This window comes from Camponotus vicinus, unplaced genomic scaffold, assembly GCF_025532165.1.
Source record: "Camponotus vicinus isolate PSW18456_S1 unplaced genomic scaffold, iyCamVici1.0 SCAF_3, whole genome shotgun sequence".
NCBI lineage: Eukaryota > Metazoa > Arthropoda > Insecta > Hymenoptera > Formicidae > Camponotus > Camponotus vicinus.
In genome coordinates this window covers 21,760,466-21,781,646 of record NW_028141967.1, presented here as the reverse complement: position 1 = coordinate 21,781,646, position 21,181 = coordinate 21,760,466, and the positions used below count along the sequence as shown (strand labels likewise).

The 21,181-nt window shown below is 36.2% G+C and overlaps 2 protein-coding genes and 1 long non-coding RNA gene across 7 annotated transcripts; 1 reads left to right on the top strand and 2 right to left on the bottom strand.

Moving 5' to 3' along the window:
* Positions 1-137: 137 nt before the first annotated feature.
* On the bottom strand, positions 138-13,351 carry Ine (solute carrier family 6 member inebriated). Of its 4 annotated transcripts, none has more exons than XM_083094722.1 (12): positions 12,982-13,351; positions 10,213-11,037; positions 6,680-6,864; positions 3,969-4,103; positions 3,446-3,671; positions 2,988-3,255; positions 2,687-2,915; positions 2,375-2,487; positions 1,891-2,031; positions 1,606-1,806; positions 1,082-1,258; positions 138-804 (listed from the first exon to the last, which is right to left on the bottom strand). In XM_083094722.1, the coding sequence occupies exons 2-12, from the start codon at positions 11,019-11,021 to the stop codon at positions 634-636; spliced, it is 2,655 nt and encodes an 884-aa protein (XP_082950848.1). In that variant the 5' UTR covers positions 11,022-11,037; positions 12,982-13,351; the 3' UTR covers positions 138-633. The 4 variants fall into 4 exon arrangements, with proteins under 4 accessions (XP_082950848.1, XP_082950847.1, XP_082950849.1 ...); XM_083094721.1 differs by lacking the exon at positions 12,982-13,351 and adding an exon at positions 11,797-11,897; XM_083094723.1 differs by lacking the exon at positions 12,982-13,351 and adding an exon at positions 11,801-11,868.
* Positions 12,891-21,161, top strand: Cpr17 (cuticular protein 17). 2 transcript variants are annotated; one of them, XM_083094730.1, is made up of 2 exons: positions 12,891-13,014; positions 20,271-21,161. In XM_083094730.1, exons 1-2 carry the CDS (start codon positions 12,973-12,975, stop codon positions 20,715-20,717), a joined length of 489 nt encoding a protein of 162 aa, XP_082950856.1. In that variant the 5' UTR covers positions 12,891-12,972; the 3' UTR covers positions 20,718-21,161. The 2 variants fall into 2 exon arrangements, with proteins under 2 accessions (XP_082950856.1, XP_082950857.1); XM_083094731.1 differs by lacking the exon at positions 12,891-13,014 and adding an exon at positions 16,986-17,521.
* Positions 16,677-20,771, bottom strand: LOC145968871 (uncharacterized). Its single transcript, XR_014437901.1, has 3 exons — positions 20,257-20,771; positions 19,417-19,629; positions 16,677-18,090 (listed from the first exon to the last, which is right to left on the bottom strand). It is a non-coding gene; the product is annotated as an uncharacterized LOC145968871 (long non-coding RNA).
* Positions 21,162-21,181: the final 20 nt, after the last annotated feature.

Genomic DNA, 21,181 nt, shown 5'->3' with positions numbered 1-21,181 from the left:
AAACTCGCTGCGTAACGGAGATTCTAAACTTACATAAGTACATCGTTATGTCGAAATCCGCTCTCCTTATTGTATGGTTGCTTAATAGCCAAATATATGCAATGATTAGGGAATGATTAGAGAATAAATGCGACGTCTGAACGTGACACCAATAAATTTTATTAAATGCTATTAAAGAAGTTAAATTGAAAAAGAAATTACACATTTTTGACAATATATAATTTATTAAAATTATATGATTAACAATGTTACATACATGTTACACATGGCGATTGCGATATATACAGAAATACAATTTTATTTCGAATCAGTGATGGTCTGTAATATCTATCACATGACGAGATGGCGCAAAAAGTAATAGTTTATACAATAAGTATAATAACACATTGATAACAAATATAATCCTATTTTAATGACTCTTTTGCAAGTAATTGCTATCCTTTGTAACGAGCTATAAATAGTGGAATGTGAACTGTCACGCGACAGTTGGTGTAATGATTTGTGATGAAAATAAAGTAAGTAAACGACATCTTGTAATTTTAAATAATTATTCCTCCAGATAATTATTATACAATTTCAACTTATGGGCATGAGTTAACTGTAATTATTTAATTGCTCTTATCTATTACGTTATCATATCTGAGGCTTCAGTAGATAATGCGAATTTAATTGTATGGAAGTATTCACGTCTGTTTGAGGTTCCTTGAGAATGTCTTCCTCCAAATTGTGCATAGGCTCCATGCAGTATTCCTGACCGCAAACTTTGCACGCTTCGAAATGTGGCTTGATGGAATTCTTGAGTCTCTGCAAATAATATTATCAATTTCTTTATAGAATATAAGTGCAATCCGTTTAATTTTCATACAATGTATCCTAGTACTTTTTATCAGACGTTATTCTGTATTTACTGATATACATATTATAAATGTGTATTTTGTAGTATTAAACTTCAAAATAAGATGATTAAATTCTACGAAGAATCGATCAATTTCCTTATAAGTGATTAAATTTTAAGAAGAATTTAATCATACGTAAACTGATCTTGTGGTTACCTAACAAAGTGCAACAAAATTCGACGTACCTCGGCGAACGTGACACCATCCGCTCGAACGAATACATAAACTGCAAAAGCGGGAATGCAAATTAAGGAGAGAGACGCGATGCCCCATCCGATCGCCTCTGCCCACCATGGATACGTGTAATCGCCGTTGTGGTAAGTCGGTGGCTCGTAATCAATTAAGCTGAACACCCATACAGCCTAAGGAGATGAGATAATTATGAAAATACCGGCCATATTTTAAAGATTGCCAACTGCATCAAAAGTGCCGAGTGCAACGAAACACGGAACAGGAATTAAAAGTGGGCAATTATCCACGCAATCGTTATTTCCGAGGAAAAACAAAGTACTTTATGTTTCTCTGAAGATATCGATTGCGCGCAAGTAATTGCTCGTCTTTAATCCCAGTTCCGCGTTTTATCGCATTCTACTCGATACAATCATTTATCTCAAATGTTGCCTTTTATTCGAATACGTAGTTGCATAATTAATTCCGTTTGAAAACGAGAATCTTATTATAATATCTCGAAATATTGATACTCTCATACCATTATGAGTAGAGGTGCAGCGAGGAACCAACAGAATCGAAAATACATCGAGGGCAAGTGTCCGGTCATTTCTTTAACATTATTGCATAGTCGCCGCACGCCATAAAGCCAAGATATAGCGATTACCTCGAAGAACGCCAAAAACATGATAGACATCGATGCAGCGTAATGATCTATCAGTTGGAAGAAATAAATACCACCCTGCAACAGTCGAGAAATTAACTTAGTAAGAGATAAACATCTAGTTTAGCATTATGAAAAACGAATCGATGTGTTTTATTCTACCTGTGTGATATTTGGCAATCCGAATAAGAAGGAGACGACGCATATGACAAGAACCAGCACTTCGTGACAGAGAAGATGACGCTTCACCCATTTTGGGAAACCGTCTTGGATCGACGTAACGACCACTTCAACAACGGCAAACTGAAATCCCAAAGTTTACGTAACACTTGTTAAAACATTGCAAAACATAAACTATTACGATCTCTAAAATAGAAAGTTTGTAAAAATATATGATTTGCATTTCCATTAAGCGCGATTGAGCAAAACTCTGAGATTCAATTTCAAATTTTTGTTCAACGCATGATTAATACTATTTGTCTACGGATTTATATGAGAATACAGTTTGATAATAATTTAAATTTTGAATTTATTTGACGGAAGAGATTGATTTATTTGTTGAATAATTTTATAATATATGAAAGGAAAATGTATGTGTGTTGAAAGGAAATGTATGCTTTCTGATACACATCCTGTACATACTTACTTGACTATTCAATGAAAGGCAGACCAGCATGAAGAAAAATAGTACAGCCCAGAATTGAGAAGCTGGCATCTTGCCTAGCGCTTGCGGATAGATGACGAAGACTAGACCAGGTCCTTGAACGAAATTATGATTTATCTATAAAATGTCAGGCAGAGAATTAATCTGACGATGCAAAGTGGCGGGAAAAAAATAGAAAAAAAATATATAGCTCTTCGCAAGAGAATCGTTGATGTGTATAATATATACTTTAAAAAATATACTCTTTTACATTTGTAACATAACAAACATTTATTTCTAATCTTGTATACGTACCGTCAGTCAGGACATCTTCGACGGACATGTTTTGCTCCAGCGCTATATTGCCGATTGTGGCGAAAGAAAATATTCCGACTACTAGGCTGCTTAGAGCATTTATCAGCGAGACAGCAATGGTATCTACCAACACCGTGTTGTGAAATCGGTTATAACTCGCAAAACATATCATCGATCCGAAGGCGATACCTACAGAATTGAAGACTTGTGCTGCAGCGTTTATCCAGACCTAAATAGCATTAATAGTGACAATATAATACTTTTTTCTTTTTTAACGAAAAATTAATTATTTTTTCAGTACCTTGGCATCGCCGAGCAATTCCCAGCGTGGATGAAAAAAGAATCGCAGACCTTTCGCGGCGCCCTCCAAGGTGAGAGAACGTGTGAGAAAGACGATGATCAGAAGGAAAGGTAACGTTGCCGTGATATATCTTACGCGCGCTGATGACTTGATAGATTTCCAAATAGAAAAATATACTATGATCCATGCGGTTAGCAAGCACGCCACAAGTTCCCACCTCAAGATTCCTGGCTCTTCGATACCGCTACTGATTTGCAGGACTTTCTTGCTAAATAGAAAAATAACTATTTTTCAGATATTTCGAAATTGCGTACTACGTGTATTTTATAAGAATTTTTTAACATTATAATTAAATCTTTCTCACTTTCTTTTTTGGAAATAGTACACGTATATTTTGTTAATATGTAATATTATAGAAATTATATAAATTAATAAATTAAAATTTTTTAGAAGAGTACTCGAAGAAGTCCTCGGATGGTGTTCTCGTCAAGTTTGGTCGAGTTCGATTATGGATGGATCCATAACTGGGCAACCAACAACGCGGCGAATTCCACGAGTTGTCACAACGCGACCACGGGACATCCGCTCGGAATGCCGCGAAGAAATAATAAATTGCGTAGGCTATTATCACATTATGATAGGTTGACATCAAAAATGATATCACGACCGACGATAAACCAGCTCCTGCAAAAGTATAAATATATCATAGATAATAGCATGAAAGAGAAACACATATATTACTCTCTTTGATTAAAATATAAATTTTTCGAAGAAGAATTAAAATTAGAATTTTACGTTTATATTCGCAAAAAAATCAAGAGAAGACGATACTAATCTTATAATTTGAACATTTTCCAATTATAATTTCCAAGTTAAACGCGTGTTTCAAGTTAGTGTATTTTAGGATAAAAATGAACGCGTGAAAGCTTTCAACATCAGATTTTATCGACAATCTATCATTCGATGACTTTATTCATTTACCTTTCAATAACGGACACACTTGACCCAGAGCGCCGATTGGACCGCGACGAGTGAACTGTCCGATGCTGAGTTCCATGTATAGCAATGGTACTCCGCATACTACGAGTATTAAAAAGTAAGGCACGAGGAACACACCTGAAATATGATGCGAACGATATAAGCAAAATTTCCCATCGGAGGCGCTCGATATTAATCATATAATTTTCTATTTAAAAAAGCGTTGAGAGCTCTTTTCCTCGAGTACAAAAAAAAATGATCCAGTTTACACAAGACACACGTGGGTTTGCCAAACGTTTCGCTAAACACGGTTACATGCATGCACGTAATGGTACTCGACATTAATCATAATGTGGGCAGTGACAAGGTCACTGGATGTAACTCTTTATTCGCAATAAACGACGATCGTAGTATCGCGGATTATGACTTAATTCGAGCATTTAGTTCTTACTGGATACGACGATTAGTCAGCTGTTGACAAGTTTTCCTCAATTGTAAAACTCGCCGGTTCATTTACCATCTCATTAATCGCATTTCTTATTTATTTAACGCAATTATATGATGGTATAAATTTTGGCCCGACGTTATTTACACGCAAGATAAGAGACAAATTGTTCACACAGGTTTTTTTTAAGTGCGCACGATCATGCATACGTAATTTGCTTCGTACATTTCGGGAAGATGTAAATTAATCCCCCCTCCGCAAAATGTTATATCGCGTCGTACGCATAAATCGTGGGACGTTATCCGATCTGTTTCCTCGTCACTTCAATCTAACGAACAACGTGCGGATGACAGTTTTCGTTTAGTTTAACTGGCGATACAAATAATATATATATATATATTTGCGCGATTATACTTCAAATAAATTATCGCCAGATATATTAAACGTGGATGCGCGCGGAGATAACAATTGGCCGATTTCACGTGACGTATCAATGGAGATTGCAGGCGATTTAATTTCTGGCGAAAATCCAATCGCGTCGAATTACAAGGCGGATAATGACACACATTCGCATTAATGTTGTTACAGTTATTTCCAACAATGTCGTCTTTATCACGAAAATGCAATTTGGCGTTGTAGCACAATGAATATCGGAGCATGCATCTCGTGCAAGTAGAACCATTATTATTTCCTCTGATTTTCCGGTCTCCCGTTTAATATATGATTTCGCAAAATTACATACTCATACACGTGTATTTTTACAACACAATCCTGCGTATTATTTGTACAATAAATTAACTTGCGTACGCATGATTGAAATTACACAAAGTAGTTTCTAACTTATCATATATGCGGAGATTATGAGCTACACAAAATTACGATCAATTAAAGCTGCTTTCAGTTGCTTGTCTAAGATAAAAATTTTAAGAGATATATATTTTGTATGATTTAATTAATTAATTTGTTTATTTAAACGCCAAAAAAATTGTTTTGCTCTTATTAATAAGCACTTTACATCTCTTTATTCAGCAGTCATAATAGAAAGAATTAATTAAAATCAAGATGAGAAATTTTGTTGTGGAAATTTGGGGAGAATATAAGCATTAAAATCGTTTCTAAATATTCGCTGACAGAGACTGCATGTTTTGACACACAATTGACGCGCGTGATTGATAAAACTAAATAGATTCCCAGTTTATGCTTTCGACAGGAATCGTTAATCGATTTCTTTGATTGATTTTCGATTGATGTTTCATTTCTATTTTTCTCAAGTGTAGATTCCACTCGACGTTAGCTCGAATGAAACGATGAATCGTTTCAATCATGTAAATCGGATCGCGAGCCGGTTTTCCGGCTCTTCAATTTAAACCGGTAGCATAAAGAGAGAGAGAGAGAGAACGAAGTGATTCCCGACCGATTATTTCCACCGGTGTCATTGAAATCATTTACTATGCCCGACGGAGTAGCCGCGTTCCGGCAAGGTCATGTATCAAGTTCCGCGAGCGAATTGCGCCACGCATCCGGGCTCCGGATGCTTCCAGACTTTGAAAATTGCCGGCAACACGATACGCGCTCACGTTGCAGGGATTGCAAGAGCGCTTGCTCTTGTCCTGAATCCGAAGCTCGACTTACGCAAGACGTCACGATTTTTTCACAGGAACCGCCTTAATTCGATCTTCCGCGACACGGTGTAATCTTCCCCTCACTTAGAGCACGCGCTTTTCATTCAATAATGATACTCTTCACGCAACTGACCATACAGTATAACAATTCAAGTGTTGAAACGTTTTAAAACGTTGTTTTGTCCTTGACGAAATGTATGTAAGAAGAATAAGAAGAGATATTTGAAAGACTCTTGGAAAAGAAAAAAAGATAAAGAGCTGTTTCATAGTTTAAGTCGATCTTTAACGTGACTCTGATGCTCATAAAAATTAGAGGACGATACCTCGGCATGTTGCTTCGTCAGCTGTTTCGTCACTGACGTAATTCGCGACGCGCAAAATAACTGCGTTCTCTTATCATAGTCTTGCTAATCGCGGCGACATGTTCCGATTGCATCATCTGCTTATTTGCACATTTACAAATTTATTTTCGGCCACAATCCTATATTTATAGATAACATCTATGTAACTCTTTATTCACGTTGTTTGCTTCCTCTGTATTTTTCCCGTTTCTCATGTCTTTCAATTTTGTAGAATCGAAATTCACGTCACAATTACGCTCAATTTACGTAGATTAATAGATTAATATTACTTATCGCGAGACTCACCGCCGCCACTTTTGTAACATAGATAAGGAAATCTCCAGACATTGCCGAGACCAACGGAATAGCCTATGCAGGCCAACACAAATTGCACTTTATTCTCCCAATGGGCCCTCCTGGGTTGCCGATAATCACCAAAATCATCCGCATCTCCGTCATAACTAGCACACGTGGAAAGATCGTCCTCGAAACTGCAAAAATGCGTCATACAAGCCTTTATATTGCAAATGCAGTGAAGCAAGCACGAAAGACATCTACGCTACGGAATGTGAAAGAAAAATTGAGAGAACCTCTGGAAAAATGTTGCGAGATTCAAATTTATGATGTTATGAGATATGAGATTTTAGCGAAAGAGAGAATAGCGTAACAAGCATTTTATGAAATATTTCGTTGAGCGAATAATTGTAATTCCTGTAAAAGATGGCGAAGTTTTTGAAAGACAGCATTACGCCGCCAAATTTCTCTCAAACAACCAATATAAATTGACGGATATTCAGTCAGTGCGTCTTTTTTCAATTATTTGACAACCACTTTGCACGTCTATGAAAACTATTTGATGCATCGTGAATTTTAATTGACGGAAAATCACACATGAGTCGATCACATGTCAATCGTGTTACGCGTAGACGCGTCGGCGCAATTTGCATGACACGCGTTCGCGAACAAGTCCACTAGCAACTATTAAATATTCATCGTCATTGTTTATAGAATGTAATATACGCAGTAGTCATCGAATTCGATTATCATGATATTGCCGATTAACGATGACAGTAATACTATATTAGATTAGATGGATTGTCAATTGCACTGATTTGGAAAGGAGGAAGAAAAACCTGCCGCAGATAAACCCAAATGGAGGAGTCTGAGTCGTATATCACGATAAAGTGTCGCGAAATATCGCGGAGCATAAAATCGGTCGTGTGCGTTACATTACGTAAGAATCGCGATCGGATAGGAATTTTTATGCGTTTATCGCATAAATTCATGCTTTACGGTGCGATGAGCGCAGAAATGGTGTCAGGCCACGAGCGGGCAGAGGGGTAGGAAAGGGTGGTCGACAATGCTGAAAGATATACGCGACGCACCTGTGTACATTCCCGTTCGTTTCACAACGGAAAACTAATATACCGCGGATACGATAATGCACGCCGTTACTCGATGTCATATTTTAAAAGAAAAAAAAAATAAAACGGAGTAAAATGCGCGGCACATGGCTATTCCAAACAATAACGAAGACAAGCATCGACAGTCTTTGTCTCTTATCTATTATATCGTGTATTTGTTACAATTTCAATTATCTCTGTCAATAATTCCTTTCTGCTTCGAGCGCGAATCGATTATTCGAATCGAAATAAATAAAGGCGGATTTACGTTTAACGTTTCGGACTCTATTTTATTCGATTAACAACGTTAACGCGATGTGACCAGTCTCTTTTTCATGTGCTCAGTTCAAAAAGAGACGTGACGAGGTCTAAATGTAGGACGACGATTATGGATCGTTTCAAACGCCGTCCCGTTTCAATGGAAGAAGCGGGACGGAGCAACAATATGCCGTACCGCACGAATACACCGACATACTTGCAACAACGACACGGTCTTACATTGTACATCTATTATCCACTTACGTCTTTGAAATGATACGCCGGAATTGCAATCCCTGGATAACGAGACCTGCCGGCTTCTCATCGAGCTTAGACATGTAACGCATCTCTCGTCACGTAGAATTCGCCGCAGCCCTCGACGGGGGATGAGATTCTAATCAGGGTAATCGAAATCGGGTCTAATTTAGGCGACTTCAATTTTCGATAATTCGCGTCACACGAATAGAGATGATTTTCGCGTGTGCGTTCGCAGCATTGAGATGTATTTGTGAACTCGAAAATTATAACGAAAATTATATCGATTTCGATTCCCGGTTCTAATTCACTTTAAAGCGTCAGCCTATCGCGCAACGATGTTGATTAGAGCTATCCGTGGTAAACTGAGAGCCAATTTCATCGACGTCGTTAATTAACTAACTTGACCCTTACTCCTTTCCAGATCATAGGTCTGGCCTATAATGCAGATATGCATAGCGAGGAACTTCTATTAACAAGTTAGTGTTAATTAATAGTGCAATTGATCTTAAAAATTGTTTATTTAAGATCATCTGAAATGGAAAATTGAATCAAAGTTCTAAAGTTGATTTACTTTGACGTTTTTGCTCGCTGCCCATCAAATTTAATCATACACAAATGCCATTTAATTTTTACATAAATTAATTTGAGAGATTTATATATCCTAAAACAGAAATGCATTTATTTTAATTTATTTTATTTTCTTAATCCCTGTTAATGTGTTAATGTTAATGTATTTCATTCTTCTCTATATTTTTAATTCTTTACTAAAATCACATTAAAGTCTGTGATCTAGACACCATTATCATTAAACATCATTTGTTACCGCAATTAATCTTTAATGATATGAATTTTGTATAATGTTATTATTTTCATTAAATGCTGCTTTAACGTGATAAATTCTTCATTCAAGATATAATATAATTATAATTAATGTGCGTTAAGCAAAAAATTCCATTAATCTTATCTCACAGATAATCACTAAAGAGGATCGTTATAACCCACGCGTAAGTTGCTGTTGTCGATCTTTTGCACTGAAGATTACATCGGGATGCAACTTCATTTTTATATGTCATATGCAGATTTAGTTAATTTAAAATGTTTACGTCAAATATTAACTCACACGTGAGAGAAACATATGGCGAATGTAGTTTCGTGTACATTTCATCTCACTCGTGACATTAGTCACTATGATGCATGATGATGTTTTTAAGTTTGAAAATGAGAAAAATAAATGAATAATTTTTTTTTAAAGCAGTGTCGGCGAAGAGAGATGAAAGAGATTTAAAACACGATAATTGTCGGTTACTTCAATTGTTTATCAATTTTTAAGATAAGACAGTATCTCGATGATTTACTGGCATTCCGCAATAGCACAAGTGTTGCATTTAAAATTCAAAAGTGGCACAGGTGTTACAGCATTAAAATGCATACGCCATTATTTTTCTCGTAATAAATCTCATCTCTGACCTAGTATTATTTTTGTCGCGTGTGTTCACTGGCACTGTGCAAACACAAAGACTGGAATTATTACTTGTGTTCTTTGTATATAATTAGATAATTTAATAATAATATAAGCCTACATTTTTTATATCTGTTTAACTTATCCTTTAGAAGTAATTTTTTCTCTCAAAGAATGAAAGAATAAAAGAGAAAATTCAGCGCAAGATCAATTTTTAAAGATAATGACACAAGAATTAACCGATACATCTGTATATATCGAACTTTAACATGTAATAACATTATAAGACAAAAACATAAGCTGATGGCAGTAAAGATTTTTTCATTCACTTTTAAAGCGTGCGAAAACAGATTCACGCTCAAGCGGTCATGCATGTGCGCGATCACGTGTAAAGCGTGATTCACGTTCCGCTTCTTTGAGAGCGTTGAGGCACATGATCGTAGGTAATATGTCTCACTTACGGCGGCGGATGTACCACGTTAAGCAGCTCCGACGGCGAAGTGGGAACTCTACGTATTGTCAGTTTCCGGCCGTCGGAAGAGCCTAGGCCGATCGACGCCAGGGACTTGATCGATATCGTATCGGGAAACGAACGGGGAACTTGACTCCCGTTGGAGTCCGAGTACAGGATGGAAGGCCAGGTAGGTGACTGATGACAGCAGGAACAGCGCAGCTGACTCTCGTCCATGGCAGAGTTGGAGATCCTCGGCGAACGCGCGTTAAGACAATGATGATGTCGCACCAGGTACGGCTGATCGATGCTCCTGAAGCTCAGTCCTCCAGGACTCTGCGGGATTCCGTTGTCACGACCCGAACTCGATCCGGACTCGACCAGGTCGATCGTCAATGGCCGAGATCGCGGCCAACGAGGACGATGACTGCCGTTCCGAACCACGTTCTCGGGACTGTCATCGCGACTAGCGATCGTCCTTCTCACGGCGTCCGTTCCCGCCGAAGGCGCGACGATGATTCTACGTGCGGAATTGAGTAAGTGACCTCTCTCCTCCGAGGACCACTCGGTGGATTCGACTTCGGAATGTTTCTGATGACGACCGTTCCTGGTCACGTTCGACTCCGTGTCGTCGGACACAATGTCCTCCTCTTCCGGCATCGCGCTCATTTTGCGCACGCAGTTCGCGACTTGCTTGCCGTTGTGGAACTTGTGGATGACATTGCCATGCCTCGGCAGGACGGGTTTGCCACTATCGCGCGGTTCGTCACTGACGCTGCCGCTGACGCCGCTATCGTTGTTGCCGCTCTCGGTGTTCATGATCGCATGACGACCTCTGTAGACAGAGAAAGAGAAATATTGATGGAGGGGGAAAGAATACCTTTATTAATATCTTAGACTAATAGAGAGGAAGAGGGAAGGGGAGCGTAATTATAGATATTATAGAATCTCTCTGCAAATCAATTTTTTGTTTGAACAACATGTGTGCACACATATTCTACTTTAATACTTTACACTAAAGTTAATCCCTAGATTTGATCAAAATATTGGATAAATAGTGATTCAAATCTCTTGTATGACACTTTTCAGGCAACACAAAAATGTAAATTTTAAAATCGTCAATTTGTCCATGCATAATTACATCCGATTCTTTCAAAGACGCGGATAAAAGAGAAAAACACGGGAACGATTAATTTATCATTTATCAAGTTTATTTATCAAGTTTTTTCAAATGAAAAATTAATTCCGGAGTTATCGCAGAGTTTGCAGCTGAAGAAACACTCAATGTGATTCTGGGACACCAGGAACTTTATATAAATGGACCATAGAGAGAAATGTCGGACGGTGTTCGAGCGGGCTTCCGCCGATTTTATCGAGAAGGTAATAGTGGGCGGCGAGGCACGATAGAATACTCGTGGGATTTAAACGAAAAGAATACGCGCACTGTTAGGTATCGAACTGATCGATCGAAGCGTACGTTTAGTTTTACAGTTAGCAATTGACGATTCCACAGCGAAATGTCGATTAAATATTCGAATGTTGTTTCGGCATTTTCGAGATGAGATATTTAAGTCACATGATAACACATACATACTCACTATTGCTCGCAATTCGTTGACCGATGGAAGCAACTTTGAATAGCAAAGAGTCTCTGTGATATACTATCCATTTGATTAACATAAATTGTCGGATATATTAGACAGCATCCTGCGATAAATTTCAATTTGAAAATCGTACGGATTGATAATTTAAATTATTACCCGACGATATGATTTATTATCGCTTGTAAAACTCAAATCGCAAATCGTGTGTGAAATATAAAATATTTACGTGCAAATGTTTGTATCTCATCTATCATCATTAAATATGAAAGAAATGAAGCATTTATATCATTTAAAAATTTATTATCATTCAAAAATTGTTTTCGTACAGATATCGCAACATTTGAAATCAGAGAACGCATTAAGATTCTTAAAACTTGAAAAATTTTGTTTTTTGATTTAATTCAATTTATTTTTTTAAAAATCTTATTTTTTTATTACCTAATTTTCTTTATTTTTATAATCTAATTGTCTCTTCAAATAGCTTAAATTTGCTAAAATAATCGTTTTATTTTAGCATGAAAAGATCACGCGATTCAATACAAATAGTTAGAGTACAAATAGATCTATCGCGTTACACGATTCTTTACGACTTCTCTGATAGCTAGTGATAACGTCATCGTCAGGTGCGTACAATTATCAATCTAATATTTGTTACGAAATTCCTACGCTCAACAATATTTGCACACATTTTACGATTTCAAACAATTCCCACCAATATGTTACTTTGAGTGATCACTATGAGAAATATATTGCGCTTATATTTTTAACACATTCATATTAAATCTTAAGCTTTAATTTTCAAGTTCTTTTTGTAGCAACAATTGATGTCTCGACAAACTGTTAGAAAAATGCTTGCAATAGTCACAAGAATCAACACACTTTGATAAATATATATACATCTGCGTTAACTTTACGAACAACTTTATATGACTGTACTAGGGTATCTAAGAGGTCAAGCGTATATCAGTTCGCCCCACGTGATGGAACATTTTCAAAGACTCAGCTTATTGTGCAAGCATTACGGGAAGCATTTGCTCTTTCGATTAACGAGGAAAAGCAATCAGCGCTATTCAAACGATCGACCGATCGGAGCGCGCGCGCTTTTTGGAGCACGTCGTCGCGGGTGAACGTCACATTCAGTGACACTTCCATGCGCGTCACGTGTCATGTGTTACCTGTCGGATCGCAGCGTGCCTCGAGTGGATCGGGTGCGTCCCAACGAGCTGAATAAAACTCATCTACGTATCATTCGAGTGATAATGAGACCGATGTGCACGTAAACACACATATACACATATTGCACACGTGTATTATCGTCTACAGTGCGTAAACAGATCGCGTATTCGTTATCTATGCACTTTCACTTTTTTTCGTTCCCTCTCTTCCGTCTTCTCTCTTTCTCCGAGCAAGCGCGAGATCGTTTTCGAACTGCGAAATACCGACGACACCGTCGTGAACCGCGTTTCACGACGATCCAGATTTGTGTGTGCGCCCGTGATCACCCGCGAATCGTGACGCACACGCACGAGCACGCATACATTTATGATACCGCACACTGCGATGTCAGCGCCGCAATACGTGCGGTATTCATGACGCGTGTATAGTTGAGAGAAAAAGAGAGAGACTCCGAGCTTGAATTGTACAACTCATACAACTCGACCGGTTCTGGTGGGAACCAGTGATATCCTCTTCTGGATGCTTGTCTACTTCTCTGGTGGCCAACGCATCGATAAGTATTTCGCGAGTCGAGTAGGAGGAGGCATCAATGTACGCTCGATCATATGATTAAAGAGAAAGATGAATGTGTGTATATAGACTGAGAGTGATAGATAATTTATTAAGTGATAGAGATTTATTTAGATTATGGGATTTGAAGAGATAAGAAGAAATTTCGAATTTATTACGAGACAAAAATACAAAAGTCAGATAACGTAATAATAGATAATATATGTACTAAAGATATGTACTAATGATGTAGAGAGAAAAAATAGATTTCAAATTGGTCAATCGTATAAGATGCGAATATCAGCTGATATAAAACGAAATCTAAATTAAGCGAATAAATATCAATAAAAAATCGTTACTAATAATTAATAATTTTATAAAAATTATCTTGTGCAAATTTAATTCAAAAATATGTAAAATTTTTTTATCTATAATTTATGTTATTTTATTCTCGTTAATTAATTCATTTATGCTCATTTATTTGGTCTGATTTCGACCTAAGATATTGCTAAAAATATGAAAAGTTATCCGACACATACACATACACATACTCACTCACATACATATACACATTTATTTTTACATATAAATAATAAAAATTAATATTTCAAGAGATTGTACTTTACTCCACATTAAGATTGTAAAAATTCGTGATATGTAAGGTTTTTTCTGCTCTTGAGAATGATATCATATCATTATACTAATATAATCGACTAACTTTTAATGTAAATGATTGATAGCCTCGTACTTTTGCCTTTCGGTACAAGGCCACTTTTAAATCCATTCTAAAACAATTGTCTATCCATAGTTAAACGTTATCGTACTTTGTTTATCTTCTTAAATCTCGTAGAAAATCTATAATGAAAGAGATTTATGGATTTTATAGAAAGATTAGAGCAAAAGCTTTTTATGTTTCTTAATAGATACCGATTAAGTAACACAATCAAGTGATGTAATAATTTACTTATAATGCATGTAACTTTCTCCTCCTAAGGTATTTAATTCACAACCTTGACGATACTGAATAGTGATCGTAGAGTGGCCTTATCTTGAATACAGGTAACAAGTGAAACGCTGTCGCTCGCCTGTCCAGTGGCAACTGTATCTACTGCGATGCTTTAAGTTTCTGCAGAAGATAGACATAAGGATCCAGTTCTATTGTTTATCTTCCAATCGTTATTTGCACATAGAAAATTATTTTATTCTAATCATTATTTTATTTCCTATTTTTAACTTTATTCTAATTTTTCATAATTCTTATAATTAAAAAGTGAGATAGTAAAAATAACATTTCTAAATACATTTATAAAGTTGTAAGAATTATTAGGTTAAATAAATTACCTCTAATTAATATTTCTAATTAAAATATTTTTCAACAATATATTCGAAGAAGATATAAAACATATTAGAATAAAAAGAAGTTATAATTTCTATTGACAAGAGAAAACAAAAAATGTAAAACTCAATTTTAGCTTATGGAGGGAGAAATTTACGTTTGATTTTTAATTATCATAAATTTTTCTATATAATAATTTTTTAGAATAAAAATTATGATTTATTTATGATAATTATATATTACAGAAATATGTAAAAATAAACAAGATTGTATACAAACAATCTTCATTATAGGTAAATCTTTTCGAAAGTAGCTTACAAACTATATTAATTACAGGAATATTAAAATACGAAAAATCACGGGATATATTTACAATTATTTGTCTGATGACTCAAGTATATTATATAGTATTATACAGTATTATATAGTATTATACAGTACTATATAATATTATACAGTATTATATAGTTATATTATATAGTATTATATATATAATGTATATATCTGTTCAAAGAGGGCTCACCTCCCGTTTAAAACAAAGAAAGATTCCGTTTTTTCACTGCACGATCCTTCTCTTTCGCGATAAATATCGATTATCTTGTAATACTTTCTCATCTATGCGTTTGCTCATTTGCTCATGTAACACGACGGTAAGATCATTGGGTCAAGGACCAGGCTGGCAGCTCAGTCATGCTCAATTCCCACGGAAGACGGTAACTGGTCATGATGTTCGAGACGCTAGTGTCATTACCCTCCGATAAGTAACAGGTACAATTGAACCTAATCTTTCTCTGCTTATTGTGAAGAGGAAAATAACCGCGCAATTACGAGCAGCGTGATTAGAATTTGAGCAATCTACTATTCAAATTTGCACAGCAGAGTCAATTTCGTAGATTGGGTAACGAAAATGTTTTTTCTATCGTAATATTACACGTATTAGAAATTATAGATGACGTAAACAACGATACGAAGATGAGTTTCGCAATCGTTAGTCGTATTAAAAGCAACCGTTACTTAATTTTTATAAGATCCATTCTGTTCTCGATGGAGATATCCAGATTTTCACGAAGCCCTTTCACGGTGCATTGTACGCGTTCGTTTGCATTTGACATTAAAACCCACGTAGACGTTTCTATAGCTATTTGTTGAATAATTCCAATCATTATCTTCTCCTCATGAACACGTTCGCGCTTCTGGCGTTCGAATAATGGTAAAATAAAGATTTCTATTCCAAAATCTGTGATTATTCATTAAAAAATTTATATGATAATAAAGATTGACATTTAGTTTTCGTAGAGTTTTTTTCGGAATGCTTTCTTACATCATTTTACATGAAAATAACTTTTTGTTTCTCTGAATTTCATATTTTTTTCTGGGACTTTGTATCAGATAAGAACATCATATGATTTCTCTAGTCTCTTCATAGAAGAGATATGAAGAGATTTCTTCATAGAACCTTAGAATATGCGATAAAAACTATACAAGCTGTATTTCGTAAATACCTCGATCGCGGTTACAACCAGAGACGCTGCAATTTACTACCTCGTATCCAGCAAGATCATAAAACAGTAATGAAATCGCTGTCAGCTAAATTATTTTAATTTGGTCACACCGGATTATCGATGTGTTAACACATGAAAATGCATATATGTATATGTATTCCAAAATACGCATAAATTTATATGTTATGGCATTAATAATCAAACGTGCACAAGTCATCGCCTTTCAGGTCGCTGTCAGAATATGCTTTTTGTGAAAAGATTACATTTATTATGTGTGTTTATTATGTGTGTTTATTATGTGTGAAAAGATTACATTTATTATGTGTGTCTCTACATTATTAAATCTCGACTCTCTCGTATCGATTTAAATCTCTGATATTGATCGTCAAAGCATCACGTGGAGACTAGATCGTTTTCTCAAAAATGCGACCAATTATCTTTTTTTTTCACCGACGCAATCGTGGAGATCAGAACGATCTCGGAAGCGGTAATCGAAAAAGAGAAGTCGCCATATCTTCAAGAGTCTTCGCAGGTTGCGCAAGGCACAACCATCGTTTGCCTCATATCGTCTCATTACGTAAGCGCGAAAACTGCAAGCCGTACGGCCGACATTGCCGTCTTGTTAGACTCGAAGGAGGAAAAGTCCGGTGTCGCGCGTGTAACACGAACGCAACGCGCGTCGCAGGTGCAAGTGATCTCCGGAGGCAGATGGAGAACGCAAGTGTGGCAGAAGACCGCGTGTCCCGGAGATTTCGAGCGGGGGTGACACCTGGGTGACGTGCTCCCGATTCTCTGGAACCCTCAGGGGCAGCGGCGCGGCCACGCCGAAATAAACTTTCCCGGGTTATGTAAAGATCGGCGCCTCCGCTTCGTGCACTCCGCCGGTATAAAGGTCGGCTCTGCCCCCAACGATCCGAGAGTTGTTCGCGAACTCCACGCCGACAATCATCGAGAGAGGCGAGCGACGCTCTACATGTGACGTTGTCTGTCGCGTTTGTTTGCTTACCTGCCTTTTTGCCAGCATTATTTATTTTACTTAAAAAAACGCCCGTACTCCAAGCTCGACTCAAGGCGCTTCGCTTTCTCAGGCACGTGCATTGTAATCGTAACATAAAACACGTGAGTCTATCGTCGAGCGACATGCGTACCCTGGTAAGTGCGCTTCTCTTTAAATTTTTCTTAGATTTTACTAAATAGTACAATTTATTGTATAATTAAACTTTGAATTGTTGAGCCATAATATAATCTATTTGATTCATAAATAATATGTACTAAATATGTAATACAAATATGTAAAAAGAGCAAAATGAAAAGGAAAATCGGAAACCAATATCTTTCTTTTATGATATGGTGATACCGAATATAGTTGCAGAAAACCTCTGGCAATTGTGCATAAACCATAGTTTGTGGTCATATGAATAATTCAAATGTTCAGACGTAAAACAATTGGCAATAATTAAAACAAATGACAATAATTAAAACTGTTTTATGTTTACTGAACTTCTTAAGTATTAAAAAAAATGTATATATTTTATATAAAAAAATATCTAACAAATTTTGGTCCGATACTTATAAAGATAACTTTCATGTTATATATATGTATAAACATAAGTTGTAATTTTACGAGGGAGACTGCTTTTGTGGAAGAAGCTTTTACGCGTAGCGCAGATAAAGTATGATGTGCCACCGTACTCTTGTAACTTTACGAGCTTTATGTGTATCTGGAACAAAGGAACATACACATAAATTATAGATGTAAAATATATATATATTGTGCATTTTTGACGTAACATTAAACACTATATCAAGCTCTGACAATATAAAAAATAACAAATCAACTCGCGCTTTCACTATATTCATCAATGTGTGCATTTTAAATTGGCATCGTTAATCTCTCTCTCTTCTCTCAATACAGATTTTATTATTTAAAAATCATTTATTAATGCCATCTATTTCTTTATTTATGATTACACAGTTATGATAAATCACCGTGATAAAAATGTCGATAAAACTAGGATATAAATTTTTCCTTGCAATAATTCCTTTTGAAAAATAGGACGTTTTCAATTTCCATACATATCTCTATATTAATCATACTTCATACATTTAATTTCCATAACAATAAACGCAAATCCGATCATTGATTTCTCAAAATCGCGAAATTGAAATTGGTCACGTGTACATATTATATATTCATAATTTCGATCGTACATGATTTAACGTTATATGGTAGGGCTATTCGTCATCGCATGAAAGTTACGCGGCACAAAACAACCATTACAATATTACATAATCTATTAAATTACATAACTCCATTAAATTGTAAAGCTCACATAACGGCAACATTATCGCGCATCTTGCACAGAGGATAGCCATCGTCCACTACAGCTAATAAATTCTAAATCATTAATTTACATATTTTTTCTAAGCATCTACTTTCTCGTATAAAAGACATAAATTGATCGAGCAATCCAAAACATCTGCTCCATATCTAGTAACAATATTATTATTGATCAATGATGTTATCGTAAAGAATACATCTTGAAGCAGAGCGAACAAAAATCGCAATAGTTTGCCAAAGAATATAATATTATAAAATATGAATTAAGAGAGATTTTTAAGAGTGTAAAATTTCTAAAACAATAAAAATTTCGAAAAAAGAAAAAACAGTATGATACTCTATTTTTCTATAAAAAATTACAAATTTGAAATTATTTCAATATATTTTTCAACTTTTTAAATTTAAATTACAATTATGTTAATATCGATGCTTCTTATAAGATTCCTTCTCTCTTTCATCTAAGGGAATATTTATGTCGATTGGTTCGGTGTTGCACGATGAATGGTGACAAGCACACCTGTTAAACCGGCAACAAAACGAATCGGTCTTGGATGCTAATTGGAAACTATGATTATAGGAAAAAGTTACGTTCTAAGCGATTGTAACGTAATACGGTGTCATTAGCGTGCGATGCCCTCCCGTTCCTCTTACCGATCGCAATGAATATATCGTGACCTATCTACCAACGCATTCATCTTGTGCTGACCTTTCGCGGGGAAAGGTATCTCCAGCGTCTCTTTATAGAACGGACATGACGAAGATTACAAAGCGCGTAGTGTGTGTATAGATAGTTCTCCACTTCGGAGTCGTATCGACGCCATTAAACATCCTCCTGGAGATGGAATTACAATTAAACGACTCCAACCTTTCGATGTTGCTCCTACCTGGATACTATCATCTTGATTATCACGTGCCAAATCTGTCCATTAACATATTCATGTAATAATGCGAGCTACATTCTTAATATTTTTAATATGGCCTTTACGCTTGCAAAGTCTATGAAACAAATGTAGTGTGATTGTAAACGTTTGCCATGCGAAGTCAATGTATTTATTACTCGATAAGTGAGAGTTCGTCACGAGAAGGACGCCCGGTGTCATCGCTGTCCCATTAATTCCAGAAACGATGTTATCCATTATAGAATGATGTAATTAACTCGATATTTATGATGAATCATTAGTCACCGCCATTATACCTACTATCGCGTACGTTTTCGCGAATAAATCAAGCACAGTTTTGAGACATTTTAGATTTTAATGTAAAACACGAATATAAATTTTATCAAGCAGAGATTTACATCGCCTTTAAAATAAATAACGTAAACATTATCGATCAAATCGTGATACTTATATACGTTTCCACGAATATTCAGTAATTTTGAAATCCCTGCAAGTTTAATCTTCAAACATAAAATCTAATAAACGGCACAGATACATAATACATAAATTGATTCTGCGTTTAACAACTTCAAAATTTGCAATAATATATTTACTTTTAAAAGATAGATACGATTACGAAAAGAAAAAAGATACTATTATAACTTTACCTTTACATTTTCAGCTGTTAATAGGCCTGCTGGGATTGGTTCACGGTCAATTCTCTCCGGAACCGGAGAGGATCGTCAGCTACTCGCGCGATCTCGGTGATTCCCGCGGACACTACTCCTTCGCTTATGAAACGGCGGGCGGAATCATCCAACAAGAGACCGGCAGTCGCAAGTACGCCGGCACCGAAGATGAGGCACAGCTGATCCAGGGCTCCGTTCAGTACAACGCGCCGGACGGAACCCCTATCTCCATAAGCTGGACCGCCGATGAGTTCGGCACCCAGGTAGCCGGATCCCATCTCCCCACTCCACCGCCCATCCCACCGGAGATCCAACGTGCCCTGGAATGGCTTGCTAAGCAGCCCACCACTCCGGAACCGATCGAGAAAGACAATCCGACGCAAAATGCTGTGCCTCGCGACAATCGTCCGCAGAGATTCTTCTCGAATAAACGAAACTAAATGCGCGTCCTCGAATTAAGTCCGCCCACATCCCATATATTTACCGCATCGTAATGTAACATCCAATAAACTTATATTTTTATAGAAATTCTCCCAAGATACTACTGTTTCATTGGATGGACTTTGAGTGAGATTACATTGCTTCCTATCATAGATAGAATCGAGATATTACTAATTTTTCTACAAATAAATAAAAATATTTTCATTTTTCTTCACATACTTTTATACTTCGAAGAATTTGCGCATAATCTCACAATTAAACGCAGAAAATGAAATACTTTAAAATATAAAAATAAGAGAAGAATTCTTTTACGTTATTCGAGTATAATCTTCGTCTATTGTCACTTTTTTATTGTTGTCATTTTAAACTGAAATGAATAGTTGATAGTTGATATGACATTCGAATGTATATACAAGCAAATAAGTAAGTATACGCTGAGATTATTATTTTTTTTTTTAATTCA

What these genes read in the sequence shown, in the direction of transcription:
- Ine (XM_083094721.1), bottom strand. Translation starts at nt 11,882, where the DNA reads ATGTTAATCAAATGGATAGTATATCACAGAGACTCTTTGCTATTCAAA. An exon ending in AACGTGGTACATCCGCCGCC is followed by an intron (nt 6,865 to 10,212) that starts GTAAGTGAGACA and finishes GCATTTTTGCAG; the next exon opens with TTTCGAGGACGATCTTTCCA. An exon ending in GCCTTTCATTGAATAGTCAA is followed by an intron (nt 2,032 to 2,374) that starts GTAAGTATGTAC and finishes TTGGGATTTCAG; the next exon opens with TTTGCCGTTGTTGAAGTGGT.
- Cpr17 (XM_083094730.1), top strand. Translation starts at nt 12,973, where the DNA reads ATGTGTTACCTGTCGGATCGCAGCGTGCCTCGAGTGGATCGG. An exon ending in GCGTGCCTCGAGTGGATCGG is followed by an intron (nt 13,015 to 20,270) that starts GTGCGTCCCAAC and finishes TTACATTTTCAG; the next exon opens with CTGTTAATAGGCCTGCTGGG.